The sequence below is a fragment of the Macrobrachium nipponense genome, chromosome 26 (assembly GCF_015104395.2).
Source record: "Macrobrachium nipponense isolate FS-2020 chromosome 26, ASM1510439v2, whole genome shotgun sequence".
NCBI classification, from domain to species: domain Eukaryota; kingdom Metazoa; phylum Arthropoda; class Malacostraca; order Decapoda; family Palaemonidae; genus Macrobrachium; species Macrobrachium nipponense.
Genome location: NC_087215.1, coordinates 32,264,073 through 32,278,787, shown reverse-complemented (window position 1 = coordinate 32,278,787; position 14,715 = coordinate 32,264,073). Strand labels below are relative to the sequence as shown.

Sequence of the window (14,715 nt, the reverse complement as noted above, 5' to 3'; positions counted from 1 at the left end):
TGTTGGAGACGGTGAAGGAGAGTTGTGATTCTCTTTTGGTTGTCCTCCACCGGTTTAATCTCCTACTTATGGCTGTTCTTTGTGTTGTCTTCTGAAGTCTCTCTCTTTTTAATAGGAGGTTGTATATAGAGAGAGTGAATGGACCAGGCATTAATTCAATGGGATTTTACCTCTGTCTTTCCTAACTCCATAAGCAACTGGAAATAGGCAGTCATTCTTGGACAATTTGAGACTGATTAACAGGAAGTGTCTGTCCACATACTTTTTGGTTTTATGGCATGGTCTTAGTGCCTTTCCAAAGAATGGTCAGACTTGTGGTAGACATGCAGAAACGCATTCCTCTTACCAGTACATCCTCAGTGATGCAAGTTCCTTCAAGATGTATTCAAAAGAAGGTATTGCTGTTTTTTGCACCTTGTTTGGGTTAGTGTACACCACCTCTAATATTATCAGTTATCATAGATTTTGTTGCCCAGTGGTGGATGGTGTCGACTTTAGGAGCAAGAATATTTTCTACTGAATCAATGTTCAAGTTGACCAACTCTGTCAACAGTATTCCAAAAGCCAAGGACCTGTTGCTTCACCTGGCCCAATTTCTATGAATTTATAATTTTCTAAATCCTGATTCTTATCTAGTGATGTGGGAATGATACTTAATGGTGCAGGCTTGTTTGTCAAGATGAACAGGCACTTGCTTCTTGAAGAATTTTAGGCCTGAAGGAAGCTTCCTATATGGTAAGGGCTCTCCTTATTAGGAAACATGGCCTCACTTGGGATATTATCGGATAATCAGGCTCAATTAATGTACAGTCTTGGCATAAGAAATTAAGACTTACTTACAACTAATATTCATTAAATTTGTAAGTAATCCAGAACCATCAGAGATGCCCAGCAGGTTTATCCCTGGTCAAAAACAGTCTTTGTGGGAAGTTTGCTGATTTGAGTAAAATGAACAACATAATATTGGTTTGATTATTCATTCTGTAGAGGAAAGTGTTTTGGCGATTGGGGATTCAGAAAAAACAAACTACCTACAGACATCTGTAAATTCGGCAGTTGCTGTGGGATTTGAGAAGCACTCATTTAGACTTACTAGCATGTAGATGGACAGGAACACCCAGATGATTACTACTCCTTTGATGGCCCTCAGGCTTGAGCAGTGGATGTTTCCTTAAATTTTGCCTGATTCAGACGCGTATGCCTGCCCCTTGTATCTATTCTAAATACTATTGAGCGATTTCAATTATCAATAATTCCTTAGTGTCTCCTGTAGAGCCCTTGTAGCCTCAGAGCAAATTATTTTCAAAATTTCTAGCACTCTCAGTAGATATCTCTTATTCTTCCATTAAGAGGAAATCAACTCTTCTACACAATTCCATGCACTTCCACTAACTTACGCATCTCCTTAACTGCTTGGAGATGTAAGGATGTTCCCTCCCAATAAGGGGATTTTCAAGTTATCATAGGATCTGTCCTTAAATGGAAAGCAGCCATGGGGTTGGGGTCAGAAGCAATGGTCAGTGTATTGCTGAGGCTGCCATTCTAGAGGAATTTCAGCACCTGGAACCTTGTAGACATCAATGTTTTTCTGATTTCTTAGAGATAGTAAGACTTTTCACTGGTTACTTTCAAGGTTATTGTTCCATACCTCCTCAATATTGCATCATGTGCTTTTAAGATCTCACAGAGGATCAACACCGTAAGAGTGTTGAGACTGAAGCCTCTTCATCTCTATATCAGTCTCTCTGGAGGTTAGGTGCTGATCTAAACTTTATTTTAATTATTTACTATGAAACCTTTTATTTAGCATATCAGCAGTTAATAAGTAAATTTATTGCCAGCACCCTTCTTTAAGCTGTTGTAAAGAGAATGCTACTTTATCTGATGCCTTAGAGTCTAGGGCGATGCTAAGGCTATGTTTTACAGTGAACTGTAAGAATTCCAATGTAACCTCTTTAGTGGGGAAGAAGAGGAAATGCTTCTCTGTCCTGTTGGGGCAATTAAAACTTAATCAGATAGGTTAAGTCTGGAAGAGGTAGTTATCCTTTTAGAAACCTAGAAAATCTTTATCAAAGGTTAAACCTGGAAGAGGCAAAGTTTACATTTTGTTTTGTGGATTTAGAAAACTTAGCTGTCTTTGCCAATGATTAAGCCTGGAGGAGGCAGAGTTAACTTTTTGTTTTGTGGTTTTAGAAAACCTAGAATGTATTTGTTGAAGGTTAAGCCTGGAAGAGGCAAAGTCAACTTTTTGTTTTGTGTTTTTAGAAACTTAGAACGTCTTTGGCAAAGAACACAAGGTCCTCAGTGATTTGTTTTATTAGGCTAGTGCAGTAGAAGTAGCTCCATATTGTGTACCTTTATTGAATGTAAACATTCATAATGTGAGTAGCAGTAGCAGTTGCAACTTCATTTAGTGTTATGTCAATTTGTTGCTTCATGATAGGATTGATGTGGCGCAGTAGAAGTGAAATTTAATTTGGGTTTTTACCCGCTCACTACTTTGAAAACGGTAAAGCCCTTAATGAGCTACTAGTAGTGGGTAGTCTTTTCCTGAATCGAAGAAAGAGCAATCTTTTAGGCTCTATTGTTTAAATCCCATGCTTTAATATTTTAGGGAGATTGAAAGTAAAAATTTTTTATTGGTGCGTACCTTTATATCATAAAGGTATTTATTGTAAATGACTCGTTTCGTTGGGCTTTTAGACTTGGGAACAGTGGTCACCTCATGCTGCTTCTCAATCATTCTGGCTGAATCAAAGTGGTTTTCTCCTCAAGGCTGCTCTTTGCTGCACATGTATGAGAGCCTTGCTCCCTGAATGGAATCCAACTTCTGGTGGTAGTAAAATCTAGAAAGGATTCCAGATCAGGTAAGAATGTTTGGGTTTCATGCAAGAAACCTTTAGCTTGATTGGCTGAGCGGGTTTTTGTCTAGCTGCACTACCCACCGTCCTTCACTTAATGTGGGAATCGGATTACTTTAATAGCAAATAAGATTCATCTCAAATATAAATTTTTGTAATAACATTTATTATTTGGATACTTAACTACTGTTAAAGTAGACCCCACCCAGCCTCCCCACAACTTAGTGGGCTGTCAAGGAGAATTCTAATGAGAGCTAAAACATTCAAAACACACCTGATGGAGAACAGGCAAACTAGATAGTCATCCGGGCAGCCATTCAATTTTATTTTTAAAATGCTGACTCGCCTAATTGCTGCAGAGATATATTTAACTTTAACAGTAAGTAAGTATCCAAATAATGAATTTTATTATGAAAATTTCTATTTCTATTATGGGTGAGTACCCCTGTAAGACTTGAGAATATTTACTCAGTGGTTGAGATAAATCACCTAATTAGCTTTCTAATCTGAAGTTTGGCGAATATGTAATTGTCTGGCATAGTTCAGTAGCTAATAAAACCTTCATCATATTATTGTAGGAAAGCTCTTGTATATTAGCCTAAAGACCTTAATAATATTGTACTTACAAGTCAAGTCATTATTGAATTAAGTTGTTTATTAGGTATCCATTGTCTTTTGGAAGCCATAACTTTTCAAGTGGGTGTTCAACAACAGTTTGTGCTCTCAGGTTTGATTCTTCATTAGTCCTTGAACATGGAAAGTCACAAAAGGTGAAGGGAATATATATGCTGTCTGGTGAGAAATAATTAAGGTACTATATTTTATAAAGTATTTTAGACCATGTTTTATTTTTTTCATTCATGAGGCCAACTTAGGTATTTATTATTTCTTGTTGAACTGTATTTCAGAATGGCATGGTTCCACAATGTCCCAGTACTGAAGGGCCAGCTGGAAGTCCAACTAGTGCAAGTGGGGTACCCACAATAGGGGGCAATAATGTAAGTGTCACAAATAATGGAGGCGGAGTAGGGACTGCCAATGGGGCAATGGTTGGGTCCCTAAAGAAGAAGTCTGTGTCTACACAATCTATAAATGGTGAGTTTGTGAACTTTAAAAAGCTATCCATTGCTTCTCTCTTTTAACTGGCCACTTTCTCCATATCCTTTCCTTTTTCCTATTTCCTTTTATGAAAGAGTTGAGCTCCATTGTCATAGTCATGTATACCCTGTTTTTTGTTTCATCTGGGTACTAATTTTTTATTGACAGATTTAACCACTTTTCTTATAGCTACAGTACCATCATTGTTTTCTTTTGAATTGGTAAATTTATGATTGATAAATTTATGTTAAGCAAAGGTGTCGGAGAAGGCAATGGATTTCCGTTGAAGGTAAGTGTGTGCTGTATAGCCCAAAGAATTGGTCTTCTTGAGTTTTGAGCTCTTACATTGTTGCCAAGGTCTCTATCTCTGCAAAGAGGTCTTTTATTTTTTCCTCTCAAGAAATGCCATTTGGAGGTTTTGATAATGGCAATGATGTTCTAATTTTGCAACCCTGGATTGAATTCTTATATTGTGTCAATAACATTCATAATTGCAAGGACAGGGACTGTTGATGGATTCATTCTTTTAAGAATTTGATTATAATAAGCTTTCCTGTTTATTATGAATTCTTTCCAAGAATAGGTTTTGGGTTGTAATAGAGTGATACACAATGTTTCAAATTTTAACCTTTATGTTGGAAACCTTAATTTAAAGATTATGTTGTAAATTGTTTTCAGAAGTTTTATGGATATAGATGCTGTGTAAGTAGTTTGTCATAAGAGATGAGTTATTTGGGGAACCATGCCAGCTTGTCAGTGAAATTTTATATCTGTAATAATTTCATTTGTATGTTATGGTTTGCATGGCAAACCCTTGAAAATAATTGCCTTAACAAACTACATTCTAGGTGAAGGTTGGAAATGAATATCTGACCAGACTTCTGGAAAATTGTCAGATGTATCTTTGGGTCATCATGGACTTGAGTATTATTTTTTCAGTACTTTTGAGTGATGTAGTTTGCAATAATAGTTGTACTAAGGTAATAGAGAAAGCATATGGTAATGTGTACTAGTTACAAACCCCTCAGAATAAGTGCTCTACAGTATTCTGTGCCAAATGCACCCAAAGACGCCAACAAGGTCTGAAAGGAGAAACTACCATTCATGTGCCAGCTGGCTCCGTTTCCTGCAAAACAACATTACTCATTCTTCTGTTCATCTTGGTAGCATTTGGATGTGTTGCCTGGCTTCCCAAGATCACTGTAATATCTTTGCTATTTTTGTGCTGTGCCATTCAAAGTTAACCATTTTTCACCATTACTTCATTCGTTTGTATCACCTTAATTCTCTTGGTGTTATGCCCCGTTTTGTTCCTCGGAATAACTTTGAAAACTAATCTCTTTGTTTTCAGTGCCAGTTCAGTAAGTTTGAGAGGTTTGCTGTAAATTGAATTAATTTTCAAGTCTAGTTTACTTATCAGTATGTAATTCTAGTTGGGATTCTCTTTGCTTTGTGTTATTGGCTATCTAGTATAACCCTTGACTAACCTCTTTGAGGATGGTTTGTTTACTCGGCAAATTTTTTCACTTTTCCCCATCATTTTAACGATAGCTTTTGTTTATCTGCTCAAGTTGTGATTTCATGATTTTTTTATTTAATGGCCTACTGTTCAGTGGTTCATTTGTCATACTTTTTGTTATAACTTTATTAGGGTATTATTCTCCTTGTGTTTGCCTTTGGGAGTTACTTATGAATTCTGCCTCACTGTACTTATGCAGAGAAGAATGTAAAGTATCATGAAGGAATACATTTGTGCGCGGGAGAATTTCAATCATCCCCTATAAACTTCTTGTTAGTAGAAGCAGGTATATTACCCCTAAAACATCACCGCAACTCAATAACTATGCGTCCCCTCAAGCAGGAACATCTCCCGCTGCTACCTGTTTTCTGAATTATAATAAAAGATTTGGAAACCATAGTGCTAGCTCTTTCCCACAAAGAACCAAATATTTAATGAATTCACATCATATTATATCTTCTAAGAAGAACTATGGCAAACACAGAGATGTACCGCCAACATGTGTTGGAGCACATCAGAAGAAAGGGAGATCAACTTATGAGCTATACAGATGGATCAAAAAATAACACTGGAGTGGGAGCTTCAGCATTCTCAAAAGATAAATGAATTAAAATAAATCTTCCCCCAATATCATCAGTGTACACTGCAGAACTCACAGCCATACAAATAGCACTGGACATAATATGTGAGAAGAGACCAATTTCCACCATAATTTTCAGTGACTCAGGAAGTGCTGTAGATGCTATAAACAAGTAAAAGTCTCCAAGTTGCCTTGTACAAGAAATCCAAGTAAAAATACATCAACTAATTCAGTGAGGGCTATGAATAAGAATATGTTGGATTCCAGCACATGTGAGAATTGAAGGAAACGAAAGAGCAGATACAGCTGCCGAATTAGCTTGCACTATTCCATCAACAATGACACATGCCTCAGTGTCAGACTGGGTAACCTTTATCAAGACTGGCAAACAGATTGGACATCAGTGCCAACTAAAAACAAACTAAGAAATATAAAAAGTGAAGTTAATTCATGGATGTCATCATCTAAAAGAGAAAGAGCTAAAGAAGTTATATTAACAAGACTAAGTATAGGCCATACTAGATTTTCACATAGTCATTTGATGTCAAATCCACATTCAGACCCAATGAAATGTAGTGCATGCCAAACACCAATGACTGTCCAACACTTTTTAGTTGATTGTCCAATTTGGAACCATCAAAGCAGCTTATATTTTCAAAACACAACATTAAAAGGCATTGTTGCTGAAGGCAAAGATTTCTTATTTCATAGAATCAGCATGTTCCTAAGTAAAACCTGTCATCTAAATAGAATCTAATTTTTTTTCAGGATTAATTCCTGAAAACCAGCCCGAGAAGAGCCTATATTAGGCTCAGAGGTTGGATAAACTAACCCTTTATAATAATAATAATAATAATAATAATAATAATAATAATAATAATAATAACAAACAATCAGTTATTCATAGAAATCAAATATTTCCTTTATTTTATTGAAACTGGCTTTCTGTTGATGTTGATTTGACAATGTAATGGTCACATTCAGATATTAACAAATATAAAAAGAAAATTAATATAAATGTGCTATAACTGAATATTTTATGACATCACACAGACTTGCATAATAATGTGGCCACAATATACGCACAGCATTTAAATAATTAAGGAAAACTTTTTATGATGAAGCATTTAGACATTTTCGAACTATTCACAATTCCTTTATATTGATGAAGTATTGAGGGTGCTACAATGAAAATAGTAAATATAACATTATGACGTCATATCTCTGGACAGTTAGACTCATACATAAAATGTACAATATAGTGTGTGGTATTTATATACGTACTATGAAGTTTCAACAATGAATGTCCAATAGTTTTTTATGATTTTTGAACAGCAAAATAGCTAGTCCCCCTTATCATGAAGAGCAATAAGCATTAGCACTGTGGATTCTCTCAAGTCTCTTAATACTTGTCAGGGAAATCCCAGTCACCCACAAGAGAGACCTTCTAGTCTCATTATTTGTCACCCCTGCAGGGTCTGCCTTTGATTTTCTTGTTTAGCTTTTTCCTTCTGCAATACCCCTTGTCTTTGCTGGACTTAATTTGGTCTGTTGATGAGCTGCTGGGTAAGCTCTAGACAAAGGTTTCATCTTAGCACTAAGGACAATCTTCTTCCATGAAGAAGTTGACTGCACCCTCATGGCTCACCACACCATTCCACCCCCTCCTCTTGCAGTCTCACTGTCGGAAGTGTCTGCTTTTTTTAGCTGCAGCTTCCTTGGGTCTGGCTCTTTCTTCTGTGACTTTGTGCACTCTTCCATGTAACATCGTGACTCAAGTATGTACTGTTTTGGTCATGCATACTTGATTTCCTTGCCTCCCTCATTTTCACTTGTGTTCTTTTTTTCTGTTGGTGTACTTGAGTGCTTTCATGCATCTGACTGCCTCCGTTTACTGGACTGTTCATACTTGAGTGCTCTCATCATGCATTTGATTGTCTCCATTTACGGGACTGTTCATACTTGAGTGCTCTCATGCATGTACTCTTATGCATTTAACTCCCTCCATTTACTGGACTGTTCATTAACACCTCAACTGCTTCCATGTATTCAGTTATTCTTTGCTTACTCATCTGATCCTGTATCCTTGACTGTTTACGTGCCTACCCCTATGTAATTTGGCTGCTGCAACCCTTGGGGCCTTTGGTGCTTAGGTACTCTCACCCTTGTCATAATTCTTGCCGACTACCTCATCTATGTTATTGTATACCACGTCATCAGCTTTAGCCTGTGTGCCCCCACCTGCAGATGTTTCTGTGTAAACTCACTTTAATTTGTCTTTGGTCTCTACACAGCATATTTCTGCTGCTTCACCAATACAGGTTTCTCCTTTTCTGTATGATATTCATCTGTAAGTGGGCCTCTTCCTCTGACATTCCTTTGAGACCCCATTACCAAAGAGTATAATCTTCAATCTCCTCCAAGAAATTTCTTCATTTCTGTATCAGGAGACTTTAATTTCCTGAGCCAATAGTTTTTGCCAACCTAGACCAGTCCATCAAGAGGCTGCACAGTCCCCCAGACTTGACTTTATCCAAGGGAGCCTTCTCTGATGAATGCATGTCACACTTTTCAAGCTTCCACTAGTTCTGTCTTTGCTGCTACTCAAAGATGCAGTAGTCTCGTCCTCTGCATCTTTGAGTGACTTGTTTTATACTTCTTCCAAGTCTCCACCTCACCCTTCAATGAGGGCAGCTTCTGCTCACTTCCTTGCCCATTGCCCTTTGGGTTTTGATCCTGTTCCATTCAACCTGGTTCTCTTAAACTGCCAAGAAAGATAGATTTGACTCAGCTAAGAGTAGTGTATTGCCTGTAGTAGGCTTGGTTGAAGAAACCATGGAGGATTTAGGAGTCTTGGACAGTGACCATCCCACCAGACCTATATATGAAGCTTCTGTGACTGCTATCCTTGACATAAAAAGGTATTGAGCTCCAAGACCTTGGAGCTTCTGTTAGGTACCTACCTCATTTCCATCCATGAGGATGTTTTCCGTTACTTGGTGTGTCATAGGTCTAGTGGTACAGCATAATGATTAGGCTCTGGACATTCCTCTTTCTGATTAGTGACCCAAGCACTACCCTTCACTAGCTCAGCTCCCTTCTTTTAACTGAAAGTTTTTGCTAGGGATTCCACCTCCTGTAGGTTTGTCCTAGCTCATTTGATAGCTTTTAAAGTGGAGACATGAGAGTAGTTTTGCCATGAAAGCATGGCCTGTTTAGAATAGCACTAGCAGTAATTTGCTTTCTACTAAGGATCAAGTTATGTCTTGTTGGCTGCCTTTACTCTCAACTGTGTTTTGATTTATTATTTGTGTGCTACATGTGCTGCATATTAGCAAAAAAAAAAAAAAGATTAAGGAAATACTGCTTTGCAGGACCTTTCCAGCTTTCTTTTCTTGCTCAGTCATGATGTTTCCCTTGTCCCATAGATCCTGATCTCTTCCTGGAAGACTTATTTCCATGAATTAGGGGAGAAACTCATCTCTATTGCCACCAGGCCATGATAATTTAAGTGCAAGAATCTTTTCTTTCTCATCTGCTCTACATGGCCCAAGTTTCCTTACCAGAGGATTCCCTCTAGACAATACCACAGATCTGATACATATTGTCAGGAGCCCACTACATCCCTCAGAGGTCTCACCCATATTCATCACAGCACTGATCTGCTTTCGAGCTATGTAGCCCCAATTTGTTGTTTTGTTATGGAGGCTGAGGCAAGTTTGATTTTAAATCCCAGGTAGGTGATCCCAGTGTTGAAGTCCTGCTGTCCCCTCTGATCTCCCCTCTTCATGTTTGGGTTTGTCTCTTTAAGAAGTTCTGGTGAGTATTTTGAGTCCATTGGTGCAGAACCCTGGGTTTGGATGTGCTCTGCTACAGTTATTGCTTACTGTTTCTGACAAACACTCGGTGCACATCTTAATGTGCACGATAGCCATAACTAAAGTTTGTTTGCAGCATTCCTTCAAATCCGTTTTTTCCATATTGCTATCTGACATCACTATTAATTGTGTAAGTCCCTGTACTTTATCTCATTTGGTTTCTGGACCTCTTTATCTTGTTGTCCAACCTCTCCCACTCCTTTTCACCATCTTAAGTACAAACTGAATGGCTGGAAGTGGTCCAGTGGTTGGCTTTAGAGTGTAAGTTTTATGATTCATTCTTTCATTGATAATTCTCAAAGTTCAAGGATCAAGTGTAACTTGAAATATTCTGCCTTACTTTCATGATATATTTGCTGGAATTTGCTTAGGTGATGTTACTTATGATTCTCTTAATGGATATAGTGCACTGGGACCTGTCATTATGGCAGGCCATGTACTACTTGCTTCATGCTCATGACTTCATTTTTCATAATCTGGAATACATAGAAGCACATCTTTCCTGGAGTACCAGCCTTTTCACCTGTTGTCCTTGGTTAGGGGACTAAGGGTTGTTTCTCCCGTTACACATCCATTTACCGAAACACCTGTGATTTTAAGGTTTTTTTTTATGCCATCTCACCATCTGTCTTGGTTGAATTAAACTAATGTAACTTAGTTTACCTTTCTTATGAAGGGCTCATCTGCTTCATCCTTCCTAAATTATAATTCAGGTTATTTATAATTAATGGGTTAGTAAAATCAAACAATGGTTTTTTAGCAAAACAGGTTTTTATGCAAACTCATTAATAATGATTATCCTTGCCATCCTCCCTTCCCCGCACTCTTCAAATTAGGATTGCACAGGAGGTAATTTAATCATGGCTGCAGAAGTTAATGTCACTTTGTAGCACAATGAAGTGGCCTGTCATGTGTGGAGGGGTTTCTTATTTCATTCAATGAGTTGGTGCTTCTGGTAGGTACTATTACCATGGAAATTTTTTTTTTTATCATTATTTGTTTATACGTATAGAAAAGTGTTTTAAATGTGAAAAATTATCAGCCATGCTTCTTTGTAATGTCTGACCACATAATGTTAACTAATTGTACCCAGAGAATATTTTTCGAATTTTTTTTTTCTTTTGGTGAAAGTATGAACTTAACTTTAACCATGTCTAGGATTCATCTTTGCAACTGCTGAACTTCTGTGTCATTCATTCACACTCCAGTATTTGGTATCCTTGACATTTTTGCTACACTTTTTTTCCGTAACTTTTCCGTAAACACAGAACACAACCCGAACCTTCTCTTGCCTGACTGCTACTATACATCAAACTCCACACACTCACTGTTGGATGTATTGGTAAATCACCCTGGAAAACCAGATATTATGTAGTCAGTTGTTAAGGTCATTGAAGTTTGCAAGGTTGTATTGCTTAGCTGGGTAACATCCCCCAAACTTTCATGATGATAATCATTCCATCCTTTTGTACTTTGTATGGGTGTCATGCGTGACTCAGGCTACATCAGGAGCTTTCAAGTAGAGCCCCGGAAGCAACGCCTTACATGGTACTCAGAATCACCCAACTACATCCTCTACTAAGCGACGGTAATTGCCTAAAGGCTTCGTGGTCAGGATCTTATACATCTCCCTCACAACACCCTTTAGACTACAGTTATAAGAGAATGGTTTTCTGAGAGCTATTGATGGAGAAGTAAAAATAGCAATTGGCTTACAAGACCAGTTAAGCGATAGTGCAAAGCCAGTTAGTGACACGGATGAGCAGAGAGTCATATTTTTTTTAACAATATATTTTTAAGTTTTTGGGTGAGTCATTGAGTTTAGGTTTTTAGCAATCAAAGTACTAGTTATCTTGGAGTAAGTTTAATATTTTATGAAATGTCCAAAATAATGAGCTCAATTACTTAAAAATTCATTCCAGTTGCCCTAGAAGCTTCAAAACTATCAGGTTGTTGTATGCGTGTGTAGGGTCAGTATTTTGGAGGTGATGTAGTTTTATTGATTTTGTCTTTCTTTTGTTAATAGTAGGAAGATTGAATGTGTTTACTTTCACCTATATACTAGAGACAGAATCTAAAAGTTCAAATACTATGTGAAGTTGAGACTTTTTTTTTGTTAGGTGAAACTTAATTTTGATTATAAAAGACTATTAGTGAAGAGAAGGTTGGGATTAATATTAAGTTCTTGTTAGTTATATGAAGTGGGTAGCTATTTATTACTTTCCATCAATAACATCCAGTATTTTTAGTTCCTGTATTCAAAAGATGGTTGAAGGACTGTAAGTAGGCTACTTATAAGAATGCTTTATATTGTATACTGAAAAAATCCAAAATGTTTGAGTTATTTCTCATTTTAACAAAATTTCTTGTTTAGATTAGTGTAGCCAATATCATCTTTTGGATACAGTTCTTTTCAGAAAATTTTTTACAATTCTTTTTGTATAATTATGCACATATACATATACGTATAAAGCACCAGCTTAAGATATTTATCCTATTTCCTTTTGTGGGAGACTGTTAGGATGGCCAGAACACTTAGTATGGTGTTTTGCTTTGTACATAGAAATTACATACTAGAACATCTTGCTTTGTACAAAAAAATGACACACCTGAAGATCTTTAGGTTACTGTTTACTATCTGATTCCAAGGCTGTAGATGAATTTTTACTATGATACATAGATGATAGTGAATTGACCTGTGCAGGCTTTAGACATTAACAGTTTGACTTTTGGGAAGTATCACATAAAGTGGGACATTTTTTAGTTAGTATGTTCCAGTGTACTTGCCTTAATAAAGGATCAGAACAGTGGGGGGTTGCTAAAAAGGCATTGTTCAAAAAATAAAGATGACAATTGAAACACAGTAACCTTGAGGAAATTGAACAGCTAGTTGGAGAAAAAGAGAAAAAAGGTTGAAAATGAAAGAAAGCAATGCAACTGATACTAAGGGATGTAGTAAAGAACCACTAGGACTTACATTTGCAGTCCTGGGTTTCTTCATTACTGTTAGTGCTTATGCTCTGGTAGTGATTTTTCTCTCATTTGGACATATTAAGAACATACCTGAGAGGTGGTTGCGAATCAATTGATTAAATACATCCTTTACTTAAAAAACTTGACCATAATTATGTTCTGTAGCACAGTCTGGGGGATTGATGTATCTTTCATACACTATCTTGACACATGAAAGAGGTAGAAGAGATTCAAAATAAAAAAATAAACAGGCAATTACACCACAGTACTTAAGAATACAACAGAAAATACTTTTGTTCCGATACATAATACAAACCATCGGTCCTTTAACAATAGGAATGTAACTTGCGGCAGCTGGAACCGGTCGTAAGCTTCGAACAAGGGAGTTTGGTAGTTAACTGCTTGTCTGACAGTCAGCGCACCGCGTGACTGGGAGGTGAAGATTCACTTTGCTTTCGACTGCGCTGGGTGACAGATGTGTTCTTCACTTCTCTCTGGCCGCCATCGTCGCATGCTTCGTACCTTTAAAACTTTGGTTTGTCTTCTATTTCTAGTGTGCTTGTGTGAAAATCCAGTAAGTACTTGTGATTTTTGTAATTATTCTGTCATTATGGATTCTTGTGAGCTGGAGAGTTCCCCACGCCCCCCCATCAGCCGCAGACTGTGCCCTGGTGTGGAGGGCCGTAAGTGTGGGGCCTTCCGCTCCTTTGTCGAGGTAGATCCTCATGATTTATGTGCTCGGTGTCGGGGGCGCGAATGCTCTCGCACTGAGCCTTGTGATTTGTGTTGTTTGTGGTTTGAGGAGCAGTGGGCGTGATACGAGGGGAGGAAGAAACAACGTAAGCCTGCCAGGGAGTCATCAGAGGGTCCTCCCTTGGTCACGGACACGTCGTCTTCTTTCCTCCCTCTGTCTCAGCTCCCACATATGGCTCCTTCCACTTCGGGGGGGTGTTTCTCGCTCCTTCTCTTCGCTTGATCGGTTGAGTGTGGAGGAGGGGGCGAGGTACCCCGACACCCAGTTGTACTTGGGGTCTTCCGCTCGCTCGGGGTGGGACTTGTCCCCAGCCCCCCCGCCCCCCGGGCGTGGGGGAACCCCGCCTACTAACCCGACCTTTGCCTCTTCAGGTTTGCCTGCCGCGGGTGACGACCTTGGTCAGGTTTGGTTCTCGCTGGGACTCCAGGGGACACCGAGTGTTCGGGGGCTGTTGTATCACCTGGCGAGTGGCTCCAGACCGGTAACCCACGGTCCGGTAACCACCACTACCACCACCGTGTCGACTCCGGGGTATGCTGTCCCTTCTCATCTGGTCTGTAGTCAACACAGTGACCATGGTAACTCCTTCAGCTGCTGTACAGGCGCCGCTACCAGGCGTACCGAGGAGGGTCATGACACCGCCACCCGGGTTCGCCGCTCTCGCCTCAGCCCCTGACTTCCGGTGCCCCAAGAGCTCACCCCTAGATCTGCCGCCAGTGCCCAGGATTTCGCTACCCGCTGCCCCGCTACCTGCCGTTCCTGGACCAACCCCTGCTGATGTCGTTCCTGCCTGTGGTGTTGCTGCTCCAGTTGCAGGTGCAGCCGGGCCGTGTTGCTTCGGCAACTGCCCCGGCTCCTTCCTGGATGGACGACCTGACGACTGTCCTGAGGAAGCTGACGAAGAAGAAGAGGAGGAGGAGGAAGGTGTCATCGTCGTCTTCATCGTATTCTTTGTCAAAGTCTGCTGCCGCCTCTTCCCCTTCGACCTCCAAGGCTTCACAGCCAAGGAAGAAGGAGGCTGCCTCCTCCCCCCTAAGAAGTCTCCTTCGGGA

The 14,715-nt window shown here is 39.1% G+C and overlaps 1 protein-coding gene across 5 annotated transcripts in view; it reads left to right on the top strand.

Annotated features, from left to right (window-relative positions):
* LOC135200158 (palmitoyltransferase ZDHHC18-like) overlaps positions 1 to 14,715 on the top strand; it is a 98,491-nt gene that overhangs the window by 44,574 nt on the left and 39,202 nt on the right. For 4 of the 5 annotated variants that reach the window (XR_010311219.1, XM_064228513.1, XM_064228511.1 and 1 more), the window contains exon 9: positions 3,770 to 3,956. Coding sequence is in view for 4 of the 5 variants with exons in the window: in XM_064228513.1 (XP_064084583.1) it covers positions 3,770 to 3,956 (187 nt within the window). In the remaining variant the exon portion in view is untranslated. Of the gene's footprint in view, positions 1 to 3,769; positions 3,957 to 11,435; positions 11,531 to 14,715 lie in introns of those variants that run through there. The other variant, XM_064228514.1, reaches the window with a different exon arrangement.